General features: G+C 34.3%; 1 protein-coding gene across 1 annotated transcript in view; it reads left to right on the top strand.

Annotated features, from left to right (window-relative positions):
• Tmtc3 (Transmembrane O-mannosyltransferase targeting cadherins 3) overlaps positions 1-26,176 on the top strand; it is a 222,587-nt gene that overhangs the window by 57,382 nt on the left and 139,029 nt on the right. The window contains exon 3 of the mRNA XM_077436635.1: positions 15,810-15,891. Coding sequence (XP_077292761.1) covers positions 15,810-15,891 — 82 coding nt within the window. The remainder of the gene's footprint in view (positions 1-15,809; positions 15,892-26,176) is intronic.

Below are 26,176 nucleotides of genomic sequence, written 5' to 3'. Positions count from 1 at the left end.
TTCAATTAGGCTACGTTTCATTGTTCGCATATTTTATCCGATTCTAAGAAACAGCGTGTTCGCGTCTGCTTAAGCTATTTCGACAAAATTGAATTTATCGATAGTAACGTGATCTCTTTATATACATTTACTACGTATTTCACGAAGTATTTCGTTGTAATCGTATTGAATATGTATGTATGTGGGGTTTATTTTTATATTCGCCGTTTGGATTTGAAATTCCCAATGGGCAGTTTGAGCCGCTTTGATAAGATTATGATAAAATGGTAGCTATTAAATATTCGTTATTTTGGTTGGGTTTAAATTTATGTAAACGTGAAGTTTAAATGTCAATTGCATAACACGTACGCTTTATTAATCTAGTTATTTAATATGAATTATTAATAATTCATTGGAATTATTAATAATTCATATTAAATCTATTCTATTACAATATATAATCTCATCATACATACATAATCATATACATAGTATTGCCAGAAGATAAAATAAAGGAGAGGAATGTGATAAAACGAAGTGGATATGGATATGTTTTGTTGATTTACCGGCAAAAGTAATAATTTACCGATAAATTACCGACTTTCTATCATATACATATGTATATACAGACATATATATTGAGACTTTGATAAAGTTAATCCAATTAAATAAAAAGCCTCCAATTAGTGCTATCAATAAAATATTTGCAGTAACGACGAGTATGCCTTAAAAATAATAATTATATGTATATGTAATGTAAGAGATCTTTTTAAGCTTAGCCTTCATTCCGATGAACCATAAATGATCGATTACAATTATATATGTTCATAATCTTAAAAAGCAGTATATCAGTATATAGTAGTTCGATAGACTATTATTGGAAATTAAACATTCATCGTTGAAAAGAGACGTGGCCTATTGCGTAAGTGTTGTGCTAAATAAATTTTAACTTAATTAGTTAAAGAATGTGAGAGTTTATTTACATATGTACATATAATAGGTATGTATGTATGTATTTTTTAAAAATAAAGTAAAAAGCATTAAACGTTTTACTCGTAGATAGTTATGTATGATAAAAGCTCAACAAACTTTCCTGAGTAATTTCAATTTACGTTTTGGAACGTCAATTTGGCGTTTTTGTGCTCCCGCCATACTGTTGTCACGTTTATGCAATATAATGCAGATTTACACGGTCGAAGGATTTTTAATTTAAACGAAATGTCGTCCGCAATTAACCGTCCATTGTTTGAAGTCCAATTATAAACGACGTTTTCACCTACTAGGTCGTTAATTTGCATTACGAAACATTTTCCATCGGGTGCAGCAATTACGAATGCAATTGACCGCAATATCGCACCACCTGTTGCTTCCGCCATTTTAATTGTGCTCTAATGAAGATTTTTCTCCGCGATTTTAATTATCATCGCAGAGACATATGCTGTTTATATGGAAAGCGACGAATGCTTGTGCCAAAGTTGAGTTTTTTTTTCAATTCAATTTATCTATGGCTTGGTGCACAGATATTGTATGTCCATTTTTGAATTTGTATCAAATGTCAAGTTGGCAGATGCTGGTATAATTCAGGTTTTTCCGTTTAGCGGAAAGTAGTTCCAGTTCAGGATTTTCCATAATCCGGAAGTAGTACTCTAGAGAATCGAGGTTTTTTGTGTTTTTCTCATAAATCTTACGGTTTATTGAACTGAAATTTCATATCTAAAAGTTTAAACTTAATACCAAGTTATTTATAAAATTTGGTAAGCATCCGTCAACCGGAAGTGGCAGTTAACTCTTGTTCGATTTTTCTTCCACTCTATTTTTCCACCCCTTAAAGATGCGGGCGTATTATTCTTGTATCAATGTGATGAAAATAAAAAAATAACTAAATTTATGAACCGGAAGTTGGATTTTTTCCTCTTAGAAAGGTAAAAAATGTTGTGACCACTATTCTGTCCACACACCTGAACGTATCAAGTTGAAAATTTATATTTGTATTCTTTATGTACTAACTTAGTCAACTGGAAGTAATATTTTTTTACTACTTCCGGTTACTACTTTCCGGTTTTACTTGAATTCAAAAATGGTCATACAATATATGTGCACCAATCCATCGATATGTATGTATATATGATTTGGTCTTTTGTAGTGAGTTTACTTCATTGTATTGTAACTCGCGATTATCGTATAATATACATATGTACATACATATGTACATATATCTCGTCTTAGTAGCTCAATTCATGTCACAGACTCCGCATAAAAAGCAACGAATCTTATCTGCTTCTTTTTGTCTTACTCTCTACACGACTTGTCGATTAATATCGGATGAATTTCTCACAATTTTTAGAGATCTATTTGATTTATAAATATTCATTCTTATTAAGTAATTAAAGCTCTTTAATAATACTTTATAAGGTTGATTGACCATTATATTATATGACGTGTTTTTAATCATACTTAAAACATGACGCAATTGCTATATTATCATTGAGCATTTTCCGGTTTCAAAGGCGAGGAAAATGTCTTGTTTTGTTCTCTGTTTCAGCAATTCCAAGTATCATATTGATTTTACTTAAAAACATATTTAAGGTTAATCGTGTGAGAAACTTTGGCATTTTGCTTCATAGTACATAAATTGTCTTTTCACTATCATATTGATGCTATCGTCAGTTGAGCTCACGGGAATTCAGGTTTTTCTTTAGATTATCCAAACCCTTTTGAATCCCCTGACATCGTTGCCCTGTTATTTAATTCATTCGTCAGTCAACTGAAGTTTGAGACTACGTTATGAAATTCTTTTTTTTTGTTATGCAAGTATTCATATACATAGTAGAAAAATAAATGAGATAATATTCCATACCTACTCCAATGTCAGATTCGGTCTCATTTATCGTTACGAACACATTTTATTGTCTACCTTCTGCCAATAACATTTCTGCCCATTTGATTTTTTTTATTAATTTATCTGTGTTTACTCCTTGTCTTAATTCCTGCACCTCCTTTTGTTTCTCTCTCTCTCTCTCTTTCATCTTATTGAAAATTTTGAAAACTATTTTGATATTAATGTTTTTAACACGGGAATGGTATTCGCAGTTACCCATTCCCCCTCCTTGAGATTTAACTCACAAATCTGATCTGCTTCTTACCTGGAAATTAAACTTATATAGTGTGTATGTAATGTAAAATGCACTGGTTCATTTTATGAAGCAACTCGAACGCTATCTCACGTACCCACTTGCCACAGTACGAACGTTCCTGTCTGAGTACTTCAAATATACCACGCTGTTCCGTATATTATATTGCAGTATCTCATCCATCCATCCATCCATCTACAATGTATGTATGCGAGTGTGTATCGATAAATCCCTCAATTATCTCGGTGACTGGTCGGAGAGCTATTTGGCTCGATTCCGCGCCCGTTATGACCGCAAATCCCACGATTATCCTCGGCTAAACGACCCCCAATCCTCTTTCGCTATTCCGCGGTCGAATTTCGGCGAAACGCTCCTTTTTTTCCTCTCCTCTTGCCGCCGCCCCCCCCCCCCCCCTGAAACAGACCCCTATACGGTCCGTCATAGTATTTTTCACTACGGATTCGAAACGGGCATTTAGCGTGGAGTTTCGCGCTAGAATGCGTAATAAAACCGCGTACCGTACAAATTTATTATTTTTCGTGGTGTGGGAAATTCGTGGGGTGGGTGGGGGTGGAGTGGTCGTGTGCGCTCCGAATTTGCGGAAATCGATAAGGACCCGTATAAAATTTGCGACACTTTTATTTCGAGGGGGGTGGTTTCTTTTTTTTTTTTTCCGGAATGCGATTGAGATACGACCGCTCCGAGCGCTCCTTCGGTGTGTTCTTATCGCTGTCGTTTCGAATGAGTCGAATTTTCGGAAAATTCTAATTGGTTCTGTTCGTTTTTGAAGTTTTGTGGAGGAAATGTTCGTACATCGGTGTAAAGTTTTACGATGGGTAATCATAATGTTGTTCGATATCCTCGCCCTGAATTTTTTTCTGGCGTTACGCTCACGTCCGAATGTTTTGTCATTTTGAAATTGACCCAAAAAGGTTTTTAGACGGTGAAGCATTATATTTTTTTCCGTTCTTTTGCCTTTTGAATAAATTTAGCAAAATCGAAACAATGGCGATAGTACCGTTGTGAACAATAGATTTTTTTTTCTTTGTTGAAAGTCTACCGCTATTTTTTTTTTTTTCGCTTTCCGTGTATATTTTCCGGACAATAACAACCATACAAGTACCTATTTTATTCAATGAATAATATTGTATTCGGACTCGTTATATACTATCATCAAATAATTGATTTTTTTTACTGCAAGCTTTTTATTAGCGAACTCTTTGAGCTCAGAGACATTCTGTGAAAAAATTGTGATCTGATTTTGAACCACTTCCACTCTTCAGATCTAGAATGCCAATCGAATTTTCGAATATTCAATACTCGAATGTATTTGCCCCTTTCAAAATATTCATAAATTTGAGAATTGAAATTTTTTTTTTTTTTATTAATATATTTTTTAATAATAATTATTTAGTATATTAGTACACGACAATCTAATACCATATAAAGGCATACTTAGATATGGAGATAAACTAACACCTCTATTATACAAGCAACTGACGATACATATGTATATATGTACCTATATATGCACATCTACATAATAGCACTAGGCAAATCTGTAAAGTAAGCAAGCAGTTCCGTCATTGTGCTCTCTCTTCGTATATAGAGAAATATTGTGTGAATCGGTTTAAGATTTATTTCTTGAATAGTAAATCATTTTGATCGATCGCCTATAGCCGGTGATCCCTTTGTGCGTGTACTTTAATCACGCGTCGCAGACAGGGCAGGAGCTTCTAGTAGACCTGGCTCGTCATCCATCAGCGCCCTTCCGACGTTTGACATATCAACATAACTCAACCCCTAGTGGACCGATCCACCCCCTCCCCATTCGCCACGTGGCCCCGGCCCTTGGCGCCCATTTTCTCCCTGCCCGCCCCTGCAGGACAAACTGTCAGCTCTATACAATATCCTCTTCCCGTCGTCTGTCTATAACCGGTTAAACATACATACATATGTATGTATTATACATATATGTATATGAGGCGGACGATTGGGCGCCGAGCGAGAACACCTACCCTTTGTCCGGGTGCAAAGGGGTTGATGCGACAAAGGAAGGACATACTCACGCTTCTGATTTCGATTGATATTTTTTTTTTGCTATTTTGGGGTATTCTTCAATACCCAAAAAGTTCAGTTTGAAATGATACTTGGTGTCTTGAAGATTAATCTATGTACATACATATGTATGTTGCTTTGTGTGATTATTTGAAAAAAGTGAAGATAAGGTCTACGAATAAAACCGATGGAGACAATTTGAATGGATAAATGTTAAGCATTGTAGGGCTGATAATTCAGGTTCTAATATTTTGTGCTGCTTTGGATCAGGAGAAGTTTAATGGATAGAGGTTTTGGTTCTTGATTATTAATAAATCTTTATAGTCGGTTCCGAGTTTCACTTCCGTATAGGCTCCATAAGCTAAGGTATGGTTAACGGATCTTCTCCAATATTCTCTGGAAACGGCGTTTCAAAGTCCTTCAACGGCAGAACAGCTAGTAGTTCAACAAACTGGAAAATTCGTTTAATTTTTGAGAGATGATGTTTAACCAGCAATATAAATACATATGTACATAGATCTACATAGATCAGTGGTCAGTATGTAATGCATTCGATTGTGTGTTCAAGGGTTCTATTGGCAATCCTGTCTTATTTCTTGCAAAATCTGACCTTGCACCATATCATGTTGATAATAGATGTCGTGTTGATAAAAATCGGTAACGTGTATAAATAAATACAGATTTGTTAGATTTGATTTTTTTAATAATAGATATTCAGTATAATCTTAATTGGAATAGAACTTTATCTCCCGGACGAACTGTTCAAATCTAAAACAAATAAGCAAGCCTAAATTTGAGTAACTAATCTAGAAATTACAAATGTTCATTATCCCTCTACTAACTTTTACATCTCCGATTAATTCAAAATCGGAATGATAATTTAATGTTTTGATAGCCGATACTTTGAAGTGGAAAATATGAATGAATGACTGAAAAGCTTATCACCCTATATTCGGTAGACGAATAGATTTATTTTATATTTTTGTATAGGCATAATTATATTTTTAAATATTTATGCATATATGTAATACGATATATTAATGTGGAATTTAAAACCTAAAATAGTGGTGCCTCGGTGACCGATACCGTATATCATGAATTAATTCATACGATTTCAAGTCAGATGGCGAATTCGGATGAATTTTACAATACATTTTTCGTGTTATTTATACCTCCCAATATGCATATGCATGCACACTTTGAATTGAATTTCAAACACGGAATGACCCCGGCTATAAATCAAATTGACCCAATTCCATAAAAGGTTGCCCGTTGCTGCTGTAGACATTACTCTCATTCTATTGTGTCGTTTTTGTCGGATTATTTCACGGCAATCGGATGAAATTTAAAAATATAACAAATATTATACGAATGCGATTTATTTTTAATATTTTTATTCACATCAAAGCAATTCGTTTTGCAGATTGAAAAAAATATTGAAAAACTATTTGGAAATGTGTATTTTTGAATACTGACTGTCTGTATTGCTTACTAATGGACTCGCCATAAAAATGGACTGATGAATATTGACATGATCTGTTTGCGATAACGCTTTATAAATATGAAAAACGAGACGTTCTCAGTGTGTATTTCGCTATTCATAGTCATTTATATACTTAAATTTTTTCAATACTCCCAATTGATTTCTTTTCTTCACAAAATATAATAAAGCAATTCTGTGCACTGAACGAATATCAATATTTACAGCTACGTGATTTCTACCATACAAATTTAATATATTGTATGAAAAAAAATTATTCCTCATAATGTATGCCTTACCTTTAAAATACATTGGCAAAAAAAAGGTATGAATGGTAGTGAATTATTTATAAATTGATATTTTATAAAGGACCAGAAATTTTTTTATTTTTTTATTCACACTACCGTCCAATATATTTGTGATCTAATTTCAAGATATTTTTTTCAGTTTTATTTTATTTCATCAAAAGTCATTTCCTTATATTTTTTCCTTCTGGGTAAGTTCGGTTCGGTTCGGTTTTGGTTTTCCACTGAATTTTCAAAATTTGAAAACGGGTTTTTAAATTAAACAAGCGGGTTTTCCACTTTTCTTCATTTCGAGATATATCGCGAAATTATTTATCTTGTGGGGCAACCTTTCAGGTCACATTGGTCCATATTATTGTTATTATTATTATAAAAATAATGAATAAATAAAACAATAAATATAATGTTTTGCGTTTTACAATATTTAAAAATTCTGGTAGTCTATAATAAGTTTATTCTGCCTTTCCGAAATTTTGGATATATCGAATTAATAGTAGTGATAACAATTTGTGAATATTTGGAACTGAATATTGGTCTTTCAAATATAACGACTCATATATTAACAACGTTAATACTAGAGATCGCTGGGAAAGAAACTCATTATTTTTTAAATCGAAGTTGAATTTGATTTTTTCAGTTTAATTACAAATATTCATTTGAAGATGAATATTTGAATGGATTTGTCCTTATTTACTTATGTCTTACGCGCTATTCTCGGGACACCGCTCAAAAAAAATTCAATTGTATTATTGAATAATAATAATACATTTATGCTTTGAAGTTTTGATCTCGCAAAACTTTTAATAAAAACTGCAATAATGGAACAAAGTTACCATTGAAATAAACAGACCTCCTTACATACATGCATACAAATACATATACTATGTAAGTAAACCGTAGTTTTCGCCGAGGAAAGGAAAAAAAAGATTTATTACACTCCCGTAATCCACTCAAAAGCAACTTTACTCTAGTAATCGCTCGGAGCAACGCCCGAAAATCTATCTACGTATTGGGACAGCCTGTATATGTGTACATATGTATATATGTACGTACCTATGTACCATACGTCTATGTATATTAGAGACTTGGTTACAGAGAGAGGTGAAATACCGTAACTTTTCAATGAAATGAATGTATGTAGGTCGCGTACGTACGTACATACATACGTACTGGGGTTCCCATAATATAGTACGTACACTTTTCGATAGGGCAGAATCGTTGCCAAGAAGAAGGACGACGAACGCCCTTATTTTCCCTCGGCCCTTTTGCGAGGGGACAAAGTTTGTCCCTCTCATTCTGGCTTGTGACCCGGCCCGGCGCCAGAATATATATATATATATGTGGGGCACAAATTTGGGATATTTTGCTCGGTCGCAGTAATTGATCGTGATTTATGATTCTGGGTGGGCCCCGCGCTCCTAAGAATACTTGCCGCAACTCACTCAACCCACCTACCCAACCACCCCCCCATCGACCTACTCGCATTACACATACCGACCCTTATCCCCACCCCATTCCGGATGGCTTAAACATATGTATGTGTGTGTATAGTATGTCGTCGGAAATGTTTGTGTGTAATTCGATGATTTCATAAAATGCCCAATCGATGTGTAGTTTTTCATGTGGTTTAAATATGCTTCTCAGTTGACTTGTGTGTTTATAAGGCAACTCAATGCTTGTTCAGTTATGAAATTATTTAGTCATTCGATCGATTTGGTCAGTTAATGCTTTTATTGATTTATTTTTGTACATATTTATTTGCCACGGTGACAAAATACTTAATAAAACGCGTCACTGTGACCATACATATAATCATAATATAAATACTATACATATAAGAATTAGCGTGACATCTATGTTATAGATAATATTTTTACTTTACATATGTATGTAAGTAGTAACAATAGATGAAGTTTTATGATCATGCGAAAATTCGAACTCGAGATTTTGACTGATTCGAACTAAGAATCAATCACTGATCACGTTTTAATGGTCTAGAAAAAAATTGTGTGTGTCAGTGTATTTTGGGGAATTTTTGAACACAGTTCGTCCTATCGAAATTCTTATCGATAGGACGAATAGCTCTCCTAATAGGTGTCCTCATTTTTTAAGTTTTTGAATTCAATTATCTCCCAAACCGCTAATTAAACTGGACTGAAATTGCTTTACATGTAATATAAATTATAAATTTTATACCCCGATATTTTTTCCTAAACCGGAAGTAGTACTTTTACTCTAGATAATCGAGGATTTTTATGTTTTTCTCAAAAACTCTTTGATTTATTGAACTGAAATTTCATATGTGGTTTTTTTGAAATCATATTCATATTCAAATAGTGGTAGGATGATTTTTTGCCAATTTGATATAGGAACCGCTTCAACAATGAAATCAAATAAATTGGCAAACTCTGATAGGAAACGATCGACTTGTCACAAATATCCAAGTCTGACCAACAGCATTTAAGATTATACTCAGAATAAATTCTTTTCAATCGAGGTCACCTCACGGAATCGAACCCGGTGACCTCTCGGAGCTTAGTATCGACGCAACCACCGAGCCACGCTGCTGGTTAAAAATTTGATAAAATCGCTCAAGTGCTTTCGACTTCAAGTGACATGTCATTGTATTTAATAGTAGAATAGAACTTCATATGTCAAATTACGAACCAACTGTCAAAATAAAATGATAATTCAATTACCGCACTGACAGTTAATTAATTAATATATGTACATACATACAATGTTGAAATTATATACATACGTAATTTATAATATATACATATATATACACTGTTGATAACGTATAAGTATGTATGTATGCTTGTGAGTTTATAACCGCGTTTAGTGTCCATTTTACTGTAAGGGTGAGTTTAACCGTAGAGATCTATTACTTGTAATTAAATCGAGTTTAATTGTTCCCACTTATGTATGTGCCAGTGTACGTATGTATATATACATATATGTACTTCAAGAACATGCTCAAATTTAGATTAGTTCAGTAGATCGAGGAGTGAAACTTCAATATTTCAAAATTAACTACGTAGAATGACCATCCGGCAACTTCTTGATTAGTTGTTGTGCGACTCCTCCTTCAAACTTGGCCCGTTTTACATGCGCCGCGGCCTGCAAATTTGATTTTGCGCATATCATTATGTGTATATTGTATTTGGCTATGTATTTTTGTTTAACGATTTTCATAATCTCACATAGCTAAACCGGACGAAACATAGGTGTTAATTTTTATTTAATTGCATTTTTACACCATTCAAAGATATATTGAGTGTTAAAATTTTCTTCATACTGTAAAATATCCTTCTGGGAGTAAATATAGCAGGTTTTAACCCGTTGTGACCTCAAAACGTTTCAGCTATTAGTAGGTGGAGCCAACACATTAAAACCCACATATGTATGTATGTATTTGTACCTTGATTGTTAAAGCCAAACTGACTACACGGAAGAATAGTACAATGTGATAACTTAAAGAACATTTTTTGATGTATGTATATATGATGCTAGTTTTGACCACAAATGCCTACATATTACAGATGGAGAATAATTTTATTTTAACGTAATTTTACTTTAAGGAACTTAATTTGTGAATCTTTTTTGTGCAATATTGTAATATATTATACGAACTCATAGTAGTGAACAACTACATACATATATGTACATATATGCATCTAATTATACAGATTTTTGCTGTATTTGGTCAGTAAATACTTCCGATACTATCCGGTACTACAAATACCGTTTATACTGGGTTTTGATCAAAACTTGACCTTCGGTAATACCAGTAGTACCGTTATGTAATAATCTCTATTTTATGTTAGTTGAATGTTTTTGAATTTATAAGAAAAAATTGTATCGGCTAGTTTATATTGATTTGTCAAAGATTCAACAGCCTTTGACTTGTTACGCAAAGTAATCATTAAGGATATCAGAAATTAAAAATAAAGTAGGCCAAAAATGTCCTACTTTTCTTATTTCCAATACGTATTTAAAAATCAAATCAAAAATACGTATTTATAACTGACTATTAGCAATGAGAAGCCTCCTCACCTTCGGACTTTTTCGGATACTTATTATTTTCATTCTACTACCGGTACTACCGGTTATCAAAGCTTGACTCTTTTGAGCTACCTTCATTATACAAGACTATAAACATACATACATATGTACGTTCTCTATGACATTTCCTTGTGATTAAACAAAAAATATTTATCCTTTATACATATATCATATGTCTACATATATGTATAATACATACAATGTAATGCATACTTATGAAAGATTGTTCAATGAATGTTGACACGGTATCGATTTCGTATTGTACCGAGAATGAAAACAAAATTTCCATGTTTACTTCCTCCTAACAAATTTACGTACGTAATTCGTTTATAATGGGACGCCATTGAGGTATTTATTCCAAGTTCTTTGTGCGTTTTCTTTATTTTTCCTCTTTCGAAAAAATTACAAAGAATCCCGGTGCGATAAAATCCTCGATATTTCGCGTCGAGAATTCGGTCGGGACGCGTATTTCGCGAATATTCCTCGTTGTTTTTATTATGCACGTACATTCCGGAAGCGGTCCAATTATTGCCCCCGAGATAAGGTTATTCTTTACGGCCGATTAATGTTGCTTCGTTTGCGCTTTCCTCTCCGGCCCGGGAAGATGGAGTGGGGCAAAGAGAGAGAACTAAAAGCTTCTCGGCCTATTATTTTCGAGAGTTTTATTTTTATAACGGCCGTAATCTTTTCTCTTAGCCTCCGATTTCGTAAAATATGCCGTTTAACCCGTCCGCGGCCGTCGTTTCACTCATCTCGCATTGTTCGCGTCGGGGTTTATAAAGATTCCACACGTACAGACTGAAATTGTCACGTTGCCTTTGTAGCTAAAAAAAAAAATGGGAAAAAAACGTAATAGTCTACGGATCCGACTCCCTCAGGGGCCGTAGAGAATTCCTGCAGGCATCCTTTTAAATGGGTCAACGAAAGCCTTCTCACCGTCCTGTTGGTTTGAGAAAAAAAATACCGCACGCCGTTCCTTAATTCGGTATTCGCCTTTTGCGGTGTCCCTTTTTACATGAATAAAGAATGAAGCATTCTTCTTAGAGAAATATCTTTCTTTTCCCGCTGCCTAATAATGTAAACTGGTTTAATAGTGTTTTCTTAATGAGAGAAAATGAAATCTCGCACACAAATAAAACAAACCTTTCAGAGTTTTTTTTTCGTTCTGGTCCGGAATAAAGTCGACTTTTATAAATTGAATTCCAAATGGAACTCCCCCAGAGTCTCGCTTACATTTTCAGCGAAATCTTAAACATACAAGGCAAACAACGCAAGCTTGATTTTATTTCTAATGGATCATTTACACTGGTGTGCCGCGTATAATGTAATTATTAGCACGTTTCCTCCTTATCGTATCATAATTAATTCGTTTACTAGTTTCACTGTACATAGTATCTCCTTATCTTACATATGTATGTACAACAGTCGAGTTTAGCATCTTACACTGCCTCCGGTGCTTTATTTTATTTTTATTATATTTTATTTTATTTCAATCGAACATGTACACTCGCGTTTACAGGGCGCTCCATAGTGACGAGTGTACTACTATAGATACAATACAATAATACAAGCATTCTATATAATGCGAATTCATAAAAATATCGTCCACAGTGATACAGAATTTTATGACAGAATCACTAATAACCATACTAACACACTTGTGAAGAGTCTCGGTGATTACAACAAAATGTCTATACCCTTCAGGTATAACACACAGATTACCTAAACACAATCTGCTTTAGGTCATCGACTTTAGAGAGTCTTTAATTAATATTATGTATTAGATGTATTATGAACATTTATGAGGATTGTAAATAGGTTTTTGAGCTCTTTTTCCTTTTATGCTGTAGATTAATTAACATTAGAATAATATAATACTATGATTACTAACCAAATTAAATTAAATTGTAAAATAGAAAATGATCAGTAGATCAGTAGCTATTAAAATAGATATAAGACGTATTGTGAACATAATTTTGTAATTATAAAAAGCACTTAAAAATCAAAAATCAAAATAATACAAGCATTTTATACAATGCGAATTCATACAAATATCATCCTCAGTGATACATATGGAGAATTTCTTGCAGCATTTTATTGAGTAACTTCAGATTTGCGAGAGGGATTGTAAAGAAAATGCCAATTTACAGTAACCGTTTCAATGAAAATCAGAAAAATTGGCAAACTCTGAAAGGAAACGAACCACCTGGAGTCACAAACCAAGCTCTGGCCAACAGCTACTAGTGGGAACCGAACCATGATCACTCCCCTCGAAAGCATAATATACTAACCACTAGTCCACGATGCTGGTTATATATGTATGTTTCAATGGTATTTATATATACATATTTGTATATATATAAATATATATTAAAACTGATGTTTGTGTTTGATCCCAATATTAAATAATATTGCAAATATTTGTCATACGTCCAAGATAAAATATGTTTCGCTGCAAACGAACATTTTTCACAGTTGCCATGCAAATATACAAAATGTACATAATACGTAGACCCGCGCTGTAGCGCAACAAACGGAAATGTTTGACAATGAATAATTTCGATGTTTATAAAGGTTTTCACCGAATTTCGATGTTTCGATACCGCCATACGAAATATAGTCGACTTCCGTTCAGATTTTGACTGAAAACATGGCGAAAGTTTTAACATTCGTCCAACGGACCCCCCTTTTCTATACAACGTAACACCGAACGCGCGTCCAACTTTCGTTTCCCGTACAAAATTACAAAATCAATCTCGCACACAGCATTTCCCCGAGAAAAAGAGAAGAAAAATCCGCTTACATACAAGACGAATTTCTAAAATATGAAAATTGGAAAAAAAAACGACGCTTAGCTTTTTTCCTTCGTTCGACTTTATTTAAAAATTAAATATTTACGTAGTATGTTTACGCAATAAGGCGAAATGAAACCATGATAGATTTTAAATGAAAAAAAAACACAACAAAATCGTCTTTATGTGGTGTCTATTACGTTAGCACCGTTTCAAACTTTTATCACATTTTTTACCAAAAAAACTCTGCTGAAAATTATGTCATAGATTCAACCATTTCTGATGCGACATGCCTATGGTGGACATCCACAGCATATTAAAAAATAATTTCTCTAGTGCCATAATTGAGGAAGGGCAAAGTCTAATACGTTTGTATGGACAAGGCGCTGGGGTCCAGCCCTCTTAAACTCAAAAAATCGGAAAATGGAGACGGTCGATCTGTGCTTTTGATAACAACAACATCTCGCTAGGAGCATATTTGGCGGGAACTTGAACCCACAACATATCTACTGGTATTTAATAGCTCTACCAGTGCACTACGCTGTGGCTATGAATCGATAAGTGAAATAAATAAGCATCAATATATTTTTTTTCAATTAATCATGCACATTCGCCTGACAGATTGCTCCAAAGCGGCGAATGTGCTAAAAAGATTAAGAATAGAAACATCATATAATACATATAATATTAAATACATAAATACATAAGATCTGACATCTATGGTCAGACATTATTATAAACACCGTAAACAATACGAATAATAACATTATGTATTATGTAACAATACGAAATACATTATTATATTTTAATAATCATCCATAGAGACATCTATAGAGAAAATCTGGCGAAACCTAAGAAATAATAATTTATTAATTTATTTTTACATACATATTTTTACATACACATATACAAATATACCAGTAAGGCTTAACAGGTAAACCCCAAATGCGCCTTCCTGGTCCACATAATTATTACATAGATACATGTAAATCTAAATAATATCTGACATCTATGGTCAGTATACATATATTACAAACATCGTATTAATACGATAAATAACGTTGAATAACTTTCATGTAACAATACGAATTTTATATTCGATAAACAACCACAGAGACATCTATGGTGAGCAATATGGCGAAACTATAACAATAACTAAAGGTTCGCAACAGAAAATTGGGAAGGAAACGCCAATTTTACAGGAATCGTTTCAATGAAAATCAGAAAAATTGGCAAATTCTGATAAGAAACGATCGACCTTGACAAATCAAGGTCTGGCCAATAGCGAGACTTAGTGGGAATCGAAATCGTAACATCAAGTACGAGATAATTCAACATTCACCACTAGACCACGCTACTGGTTAATAACTAAATAATAACTCGAGGTTTTTCGCAATAGAAAATTGGATAAGAAAGCCAATTTTACAGAAATCAGAAAAATTGACAAATTCCGATATGAAACGACCGACCTCGACAAACCAAGGTCTGGCCAGCAACGAGACTCCAGTGGGAAGTGAACTCGTGACCCCTAGCACGAGAGAATACAACACTTACCACTAGACCACGCTGCTATTATTGAATGTCTAAAAAACGTCGCATTACTTGTCGTTCATTTGTAGTGTGACGTTTTTCGGATTCAAACGAGGTCTCACACACACGCCTGCCAACTACTGTTTGTTTCGTATATTTATATGGGGTTGTTAATTCGCTTTGTGACGACATTTGTAGCGTCCCCGACGGCGTCATCCGATTGATGGACCGTCCTGCATCAATGTCGACCGTTTTGCACCGCGCGTAGGTAAACATCCTGGCACGGCCATCAATCACCGCTCGTATATGTATCTACATATGTATCTATGTATATAGTGTACGTGTCCTGAACGACCGTTTGCCCTTTGCTTCCTCCCAACCACCCCCCATTTTGCACTCCCTATTATTTTTGTGTGACTCGAATTGCATTTGTAATCAATCATGTCCTTTTTCGGCCCTTTCGCAGGATGTGCGCCATGTTCCTGTCCGAGGCTGCCAGCTTCGTTGCCGCCATGCTGTTCGCCGTCCATCCTGTTCACACGGAAGCCGTAAGTAGTCCTCTTGAGTACTTGTCTCATATTTCACAATGACACGCTCGAAATGATCGGATATCTATACACGAGTGTAATTCAGCGATGCTCAACTTGTATACGGACGATTTTCATTCTGAAACTACAGAAATACCAGCGGTGGAAATGTACAATTTTACACCGTTAAGAGGGCTGTATACCCGAAACCTTAATTTTGTTGCCGTTCCTTTCTTCGATATATATATATTGAGTGAATGCGACAATATATATCAATATATATATTGAGTGAATGCGACAGTTGCGTTTCGACCAGATAATACGTATTTTAAATCGTCAAAATCGAGGTTTCGTATTCTCCAGTTTTCTCCTCTGAAACTAGATCAATTTAAAAAAAAATTCATCATCGGTATGAGAAAGATATTTTCTATGTTTGTGTGCCCGTATTTTTTTTTTTAAATCAACCGTTAAATAAGCACGCTGGACTCTTTTCGTGGGTGTAAAAAAGAGGCGATTTTATAGATGTTTGGCGGCTCCTAGTTCCTATAAAAAATAACGAATCAAAAAAATAAAACCGCAGAAACATGCCTATGTTGGATATTGGCAGAGAAGTGTAATACGTTTGTATGGACAAGGCGCTGGTGTCCAGCCCTCTTAACACTGCCTTTAGACTATATAGGCTAAAGTTTTATGTGTTTTGCAATTCAATGTTTATAATTTAGTGACTACCAAACCGCTACTACCGGAATCAGCGCAAAAATTGGCCTTCGGTGCTACCGGTATTAAAAAAATCTAGAGCGAGAAAAGAAAAAGTTATAGGCGTTTAAATAACTAAAATCTGATATAGCGAGAGGGTGGCGAAAAGGAATAGTGTGGATAAATCCGGCAATATGGACAATAGACGTCACTGAGAAAGATAATGGAGTATTTTCAAACGTGAATATTACAATTATTTTTCACCATCGTAATGGCGGACTTGATTTCCACATTTATTTATGACCAAACCGAGCAAAATGGCAAAGTTTGAAAACGATCAGATAAGAACCCAAATTTCGTCAGACGAAATCATACGACAAAAGCGAAAGCGAAGTAAATAGAGAAATTTGTGACGTCTTTTTAGATTTTAGATGGTATGATTTTGCCAAATCATTGCTTTTTTAGAAAATTCTTTTCTCGCCTTTCACCTTTCAAATGAATAATAAAAAAACATGTTATGTAAATATTATATAATATATACAATATGTATAAGATTTTTTCAAGAAAATTTGAACAAACTTACTTTCTTACACATTACAAGTAATTTCAGGTGGAATTTTATGTCTCTCCCCCCTTTATGTATATCCTAATTGTTTATGTCAAAATTGAGGGTGCGTTTCTACAATAAATATTATAAATGTGTCCGAAGGGGTTCGATGATATTATGTTTGGAAAACGATAGGTTATATTATTATTATTTTGCTACAACAATATGATAAATTATGTGTGGGAAGGATTTCCCGGATGTAAGTCTCGTCGTATTACGTTAAAACTTCAGTATATTTCAGATCGATACGAATCTAATATTACATATACATATGTATAATCCAGAACTTTTCTTAAGACACGTGTTACATAATGGAAGAAATGATTTTTCCAGTTTCGAGATGATTAGGTTACGGTACGGCAATATATATATTTTTTTGATTATTTAGTTATTTATTCAATCACAAATCATTTTATACTCTCGAAATATTGTGCCTTTTATATTAATTCTGTTTTGCTTTTCTTTCGCTCGAAATGAGTATGTTTACAATAAATTATTCATATAATGTATGTATGTATGTATGTACTATCAGTTATCCCTGTTGACTTGAAAACCATTGCTAGAAACATTTATACCCTTTATATTATTATTTCGAGTGTTTTCCGTGTGCGTCGACTTAAACGGTATTGTTTGTATGGAAAATTTTATAAGTACGCACTACGGTTTCGTGCGTAGGACACCAGCTATGTATCTCTACACAACAAAGCGTAAAGAGAATTCGCAAAAGCATCTTTTCGCAAAGAAAAAAAAAGAAATCGGATTACGATATTCGCGCTACGTTTTCTTGTTTTTCTCATACCGGTTTTTTTTTGTCTACTTCGTATTGTATTATGTATGTATATATGAATATACCTATACATATACGCAGACGTATATTATATTAAGTACCTACATACATACATACCTATGTATATGTATGCTGGGAAAAATCTCGAGCTGGGGTCGATTCGAAATCGGAGCTTTTTATTTTCATCGCCTTTAAAAGGATGAATTATATTTCGCGATACGCATGAAAATTTACAATTTCGTTGAAAATATATTTTTTCGATATATGAAACTATGTATTGCTCGTCCATGATGAAATAACCAAAAATACACATTTAAATTCGTACTGTCCGAAGACTGCTTTTGTACAAAAAAAAATCTCCTGCAGGAAAACATGTTGCATCGAATTTTCAATATCCGGTCCATTCAAACCAGAGCCGTTTTGTATTCGACATCCGTCAAAATATATTGTATTTCTTTACGTATATGCCATTTTCTGATATATTTGTATGTATGTCGTTTGAATATATTTAATTTTATATTTAATCCGTTCAGTATGCATCATTAGTATTTTCAATAAATGCCTGTCTGGTGAGAATGTTTATCACGGAGGCGTAAAAATTTCGTTATTCGTTTCTATACAGTCGCCAAAAGCTAGGCATTTTTGCGTATTTGGTCCGTGATCGTTCGGATTTCGTATGCACTGGATGTGTCCCGTATCTGAGCGAGGATTAAGGCTCGCCGGTATGAATACTTAATATTTTTCCAAAAGTTCAAACCCACATTCATTGTGTAACACGTTTTGCCCTCCTTTGTATTTTTCTCTTTTTGATCTCTCTTCCGCCTGCCTACCAACCCGCTTCTATCCCCTAATAGATTCCGAAATATACAACTTTTTTTTCGTCGACCCGTCCCATTTCGCATTTTCTGTTGCCCCTCATTCGCATCAAAATTTAACTTGCATATATGGATGCTGTGAACGTATCATCACATATGTATGTATACATACTCGTGCATTCTCTCTAATTTGCGAAGTAGATGATTTTCGTGGTGAAACTAAATGAAATGTGATGCTATTTAGATTATCCCAATTATCCAGAACTTGTTCTGTATGAATGTACATATTTTGTAATTAATATTTTCAAAAGCCAAGCAATGTTTTGTAATTTGACCGTTTGCTTCAACTTTTGTTAACTGAATCTATAATACTTTGCTTGCTGTGGAGTCGCTTCCAAATTTACCGAATCTAAATCTGACTTCTATCTCATATTCCGACGATTTTAGTTGTTGTAATAGGTGAGTTGTTAGTAATATAATAGAAATAACAGCAATTTTCAAAATATAAAAAATTAACCCAATTTATTGAATAATTGGTAATGAAACAGGTATAAATAAAAGTAAGTATATTCATAGTGTATGTACAAATGTATATTTATGAATTTCATACACAAACAAATCAATTTAATTACAAAGTAAGAGTAAAAATATGTAAACAAAAATATGAGACGGGTGAAAAATCTGTTTTGATTAAAATTCGTCGAAATTGAAGTAAATTCATGATTTTTATAAATAAATTTTTAAATTACAATTTATTAGTGGATTTACTTCAATAAAATTGGAGACTCTGGTTGACACATACCGTAATACTATTAATTCTAAAAAATATTGAGTCGGAGTCGGCTGATTTTTCATGACTCCGACTCCACATCCCTGCTAAAACTATTGACGAAAAGTTTACTTGTTTTTAAAAATGATTTGTTTTACTAAAATTTCTTAAATCCGAAATAATATTTAAGCATTTATTATGAATATTTTATTTAAATCTGGTTTTCCTAAGATATGTATTTAATAATTGGAAAGTGGAACAAAGCTCTTCTTGTCTGTATTCAGACGTACATATGTATGTTTGATGGGCGGTTTTATAATTTTCTCTGCAGTAGACATTTAGACAATGATTTGAACATTAGCTTCAAAAAATATACATCCAAAATTATATTGGGAATGCTTTCAAACATTATCTATCACTATCTGTTGGCAAAAGAACCGTCATTTAGGAAAAAAAATTAATTGCAATCGAGATAATTTCATTTCTCATAAATTTTTATATTGAACTACATATTTGAAGATGAATATCATGTTACTTTATGCCCATATTTACTATAGATCTTTATTAAAGATGGTTATAATATAATAAACGCAATCAATGACTTCTGCTTAGCAATGACAAGAAATTCTTATTATTATTATAACATACATACATACATACAGAAGTTTTGTATTATGAAAACACATCTTATGCTAAAATTATGATTTTTTATTAAAAATTTCTTCACTGAAAATCATATCAATGTTAAACTGAAACGTATACTCTTACTGGTGTCCTTATCCGCAACATTCCCGGCATTTTTCATGCGAATCGTTACAATTTTGTATTATTACCTATTTGACGTTGGAATTTAAATAATTGTATCGAAATTCGATAACACCCTTGTGCGGTTTGACATTTACCTCGGCCCGATCCGCATCACGCGGTTATAAAACATTAACACCTTATTTAGGGGTGTCGCATCTCATGTTCATCCCCCGCAGGGTTCGATTTCATCCCCGAAAGCCTGCCGGGTTTTGGTCCGGAACACGAGGGGGTAATCAGCATTCAACAGATAGCTTCAGCCGAATGAATCGTACGGCGGATTTCCTTTTTGAATCGCCGCAATTTACTCCCGGTTCCGATACCCATATTTCAGGACTTCATTATTTATTACCTATCGAACGGAAAGCCTCCTAGATTGTGACATTCATATAAATTTTCAAGGCGTGACGAATTTTTATGCTAACGAAGCCGTTTCATATCCACCTATGTACATGCATACATACATACATATTATAATACAGCATATCCAAAAATATATCATCCGTTCAAAACGGCTACGCTATATTTCAATGTATTTGAATTATTTATCATACGAAGGTGTTTGAATTCTTACGAAATGTCCTGTATTTCTCGCGGTACATCAATAGTGTAATTAATTTGGATACTAAAATTTATTGTAATGAATCTGATATTTTTCTCTTCAAATTCTTCGTAGATTGTGGTAGTTTTTCCGTCCTGGCTTGGAACCTACCTCTAACAACACATACATATTACGCCCCCTAACACGATCCCCAATATATCTTCATTAGACGTAATGTTGTGACGGACATAATTTAATGAAAAATCAATAGCGTGGACGTACCCTCGTTAAGATATCGTTAATTCCATTATTCGATTTACCGCCCGTCGCGATCTTAGCTTAATAATGGTTTTCTTCGTCTGCCCTCTTCTCCTGCTCGCCACTCTCATCGCCATCCCACTCTCCACCCCGTGCAAGTTTCTCCCATTCACATTTCTAACACGAACCTTCGATCCTTTGTGAGTTTCCTTTCTACGGTGTGCCCTTTGAAAGGAAGCCGCGGAACCAATTTTCATTCTCGCGTTTTTCCCTGCTCTCCCCCACCTCCCCCACTTGCTCCTCTGGAATATGGACCTAATGACAGGCTTCGAGGGATTTTGACCCGGGTTATGTTCTCAAGCCAGAACTGTTTTCATGTCATTTAAAAGTTCTAACCACCCCCCCCATATACTTTTATCCGGCGTGGACCGTTCTAGAATACTGAACAGCGTCTAATAATATACCTGTTTCATCGTTTGGGACTCTTAAATGGCGTTGGGCTAAAATATAAGCTTTTATATATATTAAATTCGTATTAAGTGGAATCATCTGGGAATTTTATTTGTTTTTTTATTCAAGAGAATAGAAGAAATAAGCAGTCCTTTAATGGAGATCCAAAAGGCCAAAAAATATCAGAAGAGCTTTTCAGTTGGTAAAATTTTATTTTATTTATTCAGTCGATCATGCACACTCGTCTACCAGATTTATCCAACGCAACGATTATGCTCTATAGAACAAGAATTATTTAAACAGGTATAGGTACACCAGTTTGCTTAACACGAAATTAGGGTCAGGCGATTAATAACATCAGAGACATCTATGGACAAAGTTTTGTAGCATTTTCTAATCAATGAAAATCGAGATGCTGAATAACTCGAATTTTCGCGAAAGAGTTATGACAGGGTTTCCAATTCATTGGAACAGTTTCAATGCAATCAAATTAATTGGTAAACCCTGATAGGAAACGATCAACCGTGGAGTCACGTATCCAAGGTCTGGCCAGCAGCATACAGGATAAAACCTCTGACCACACAATTGAAAGCATTATATGCCAACCATTTATCTATGCTGCAAGTTGTATTGAAAATGTATTGGGAAAAATGCAAAACTTTCATTGATGGATTCATATTCCAAACAGATTCTTCTGGAGCTAGCAGATATATTTAGGTCCTAGCCAAAACAGAAGAAGAATAGATTTTTTTCAATATGACCAATACTGTTATATTATTCTAACACATCCCTTTTATTATCATTTTCTAGAGATAAATTTGATAACAATCCTGCAAGTTATAGGTATAATATTCAAATGAATCGTTCCCGTGCCAACACACTCAGATATACACCTATCAGAATTTTGCCGTTATTTTTGATAAATCACCCCAGAATCTAAGCACCACACCTACGACATTGCTTCTCAAACTGAATAAATATACCACTGTTGATTCAAAAAGATATCTCCAATGCTTTTGCTTTGATTTTTTAACTGTATATTTTAAATCAATTGAATAGTTGCATAATAACCAACAGCATAGCTCATTGCCTAGCATGTAAAACTTTCAATAGTGTGGTCACAGGTTCTATCCCTGATAATTTTTTCCGGCGAGACTTTGGATATGTGACTCCAAAGTCAATCTTTTCCTATCTGAGTTTGTCAATTTATCTGATTTTAACTGTTCCAAGAAATTGGCAACCCTCTACCATCCCTTTCACAAAAATTCTTATTATTCAACATCTCGATTTTCGCTGATTAGAAAATGCTGAAAAAAAATGCCCATAGATGTCTCTGTGGCTGTTAATCGTTTGACCATAGATGTCGTTTTGAATAAATGCTTATTGAATTTGAATGATTTATACTTATTGAAATAATTAATATCTCAATCTGTATGGCATGATTCTCAATCTGTATGGCATGATCGTCGCTTTGGAGCAATCTATTAGACGAGTGTGCATGATTGATTAAAAAAAAATACCCCGCTACTTGCCCACATATGTGCATATGTATGAGAGTATGCCGATAAAATCCAATTTTTCAAGGAAATAAGTTTGGGAAGAACTGCTATTAAATAAAAATGTCTCTTAATAATATAAACAAGACGACAAAAGGTTTTCCCGGATCGTTCATATGGCACGCGACACAAATCCAAACCCGTAATAACGCGTATCTCATTACCGATCTGCATACATATTGTGCGTCTGTTTTTACACACGAGACATACATACATAAAATATCAATTCGAAGCCATCCCGCGTAAAACGACCAACAATGAAACAATTTAAATAACTTTACCGGGCGGGTTGGGTGTGGGGTGCGATTTCACCGGGGATGTTTTGTGCTCTGGTAATAATACGACCGAACAATATGCCACCCCGTATATTCGCGTGTGTATGAGTACGCATAACCCGTACGGTAATTACATCCACCCACCCACCCACCTACCCGGCCACCCACTCCGATAAGGGTTGTGTAGTGTACGAGTAGGTATTATGTGTACCGTTAGTGTTGACTGTCGGTGGCATCGGTGTGTTTGAGAGCGGCCCTTTCACACGTGCTTTACGACCCTTCGCCGACTTTAAAGTCACGCCACTCTTTCGTTGGAATTAGCGTGATAATTGGCAGTTCGGTACAGCAGTGCTCGGAACCTGCCCATTTCCTAGACTACCTTTTTTAGACTGCCTTTGGGAAAAAGAAATTGTGGGTTATAGGTGTGTGTGTGTTTGTGCATTTGTTTCCCTAATGAACTCGGTGTGAGGGTTGGGTTGAGTTGGTGTCGTTTTGTTAGTCACATTTCACACAAGTTTAATATGTAATGGTAAGTTGTATGGCTTGATTTACAATGTGTAATGTTATTATGGTAGATATTCTACCATGTGATAAATTCGGAATTTTATACGTTTTTGAATTCCCTTGTTGTTGTATCGATCTATTTATTTATTCAATTAATAATGTACACTCGTCTAACAAATTGCAACCGTAGCGACGAGTGTACTTTTTACGGATCAAGAAACATATCAAATTACATTTAATACATACGTAACCATTATATACTTTTACATTTTTACAGACGACATCTATGGACAAACATTGCAAATTACATTGCAAAAATTTTTAATCATATAATACGAACAATAATCATTTTTATTATACAGTACGAATATTTTTGTACATTAATCATCCACAGAGACATCTATGATCATTTTTTTGCAGCATATTTATATACAATCGACACTGAACAACTCGAGGTTTTCGATAGAAATTGGGGAGGGAATTTCAGTTTTTACAGGAACCGTTTGAATGAAAATCAGAAAAATTGGAAAATTCTGGTAAGAAACGATCCACCTCGACAAACCAAGGTCTGGCCAACAAGGGGACTTTAGTGGGAACTCGTGACACCCTGCACGAAAGTATACGATGCTAACCACTAGGCCACGTTGCTGGTTATTTTGTTGTGCTGGTTGTTTTATTGTGACGTAAATTGTAACTCGTAAATTGCAAACGTACATAATTTGTATTCAATCATTCATATATTATATACATACATACATACATATGTACATATATAAGAGAAAGGCCTTACAGGTAAAGCCCAGTGCGCCTTCCTGGCCAATTACAAACAATGTAGCATTTTTATTACATAAGTTGCTGAGTTATGAGACATCTATGAATTTTAGCTTGTACATAAATCATACTCAAATAGTGGTGTCATAGTAGGTGAGATGGTTTTTTTAGCCAATTTAATGGAGGAACCGTTTCAACAATGAAATCGACTTGGAGTCACAAATATCCAAGTCTGACCAGCAACATTACAGATAATATACTCAGAATAGATTCTTTTCAATCGAGGTCAACTCACGGGATCGAACCCGACGACCTTTTGGTGCTAGACAAAAGCCCATGATGCTGGCTTTTCGTAAGTATTATACATATTTTTGTAGCAAATGTGTCTATCAACGTCTTCAAGGTAATAGATTGAAATTTGAACAACGAATCACATTCTTATTCATAGTAGAACTGAAGTTGGAATACATTCTAGTGCGTAATAGAATTCATAGTTTTCTGTTACATTTAAATATTTATGATAGTAGAGAAAATTCTTTCAAATGACGAAATTAAAGCAGCAGCCAAGCATTCAAAAGCCTGCAATCTAAAATCTAACTCAAATATAAATAAACCCCGAAAAAAATCATACTTCGTCTAGCCTATAAACATTTTTTCCCGTTTTGAGTTATCGTTTGCGATTTCGAAGTCAAATAAATATAATTTGATTATGTAAAGAACGTCGATATTATTATCAGATTTCGATAAGTGTGTGCCGAAATTTTCATTTCGATTTTTCTTTCCGTGTGATGGTGTTTCCCGATTTCCATTTTTGCGGTCTCACGCGAGCTTTCTTTCGATTCACTGCACCGAAACGAATATAACTTTTGATCACAAAATGAAAAATTCAGGTCGTACAATCTCCATTTTATTATTATACATTTTCGCGTCGGGTTTCTTTTCGGTTGGAAGTCATGCTCGGAATTTTCAACGTGCAAATGTACAATGTATGCGTGATGATATCTATTTAAGGGGCTTCTTCGGTTTGAATGGTCGTTATCGAACAGACACACCTGTCCTGTCGGTTAATTGGCAACAGATACCTTGCCTAGATACCGAGGCAACATTATCATGACGTTCATTGTCTAAACATTGATCTAACCTTCGGTGTTTAGTGTGTTATGAATCGTTTAATATGGTCGATATTGTTCACGCGATTTTATTTGTTATATGTATGTACCTTAACACGAATATGGCGTAGTTTTGTCAAATTGATATTATGATATATCTGTTTCGTGTTTTCGAATTGGTTTTGATTTTTGTAAATGTTTTGTGATATATGTATGTATGTTGTTTTTGAGCGATTTATATTTGTTGTTGTATTGGTGATATTTCTTTCATTTGTCGGAAAACGGAATTCGTTCGATTTTTTGAAGCTTTGAGTACTTCAATTAAGACACTTTTTATTTCGCATCAAAAGGCGGTTAGAGGGAT

Source organism: Arctopsyche grandis, chromosome 8 (assembly GCF_051622035.1).
Source record: "Arctopsyche grandis isolate Sample6627 chromosome 8, ASM5162203v2, whole genome shotgun sequence".
NCBI classification, from domain to species: Eukaryota; Metazoa; Arthropoda; class Insecta; order Trichoptera; family Hydropsychidae; genus Arctopsyche; species Arctopsyche grandis.
This window is presented reverse-complemented; position numbering and strand designations above follow the sequence as displayed.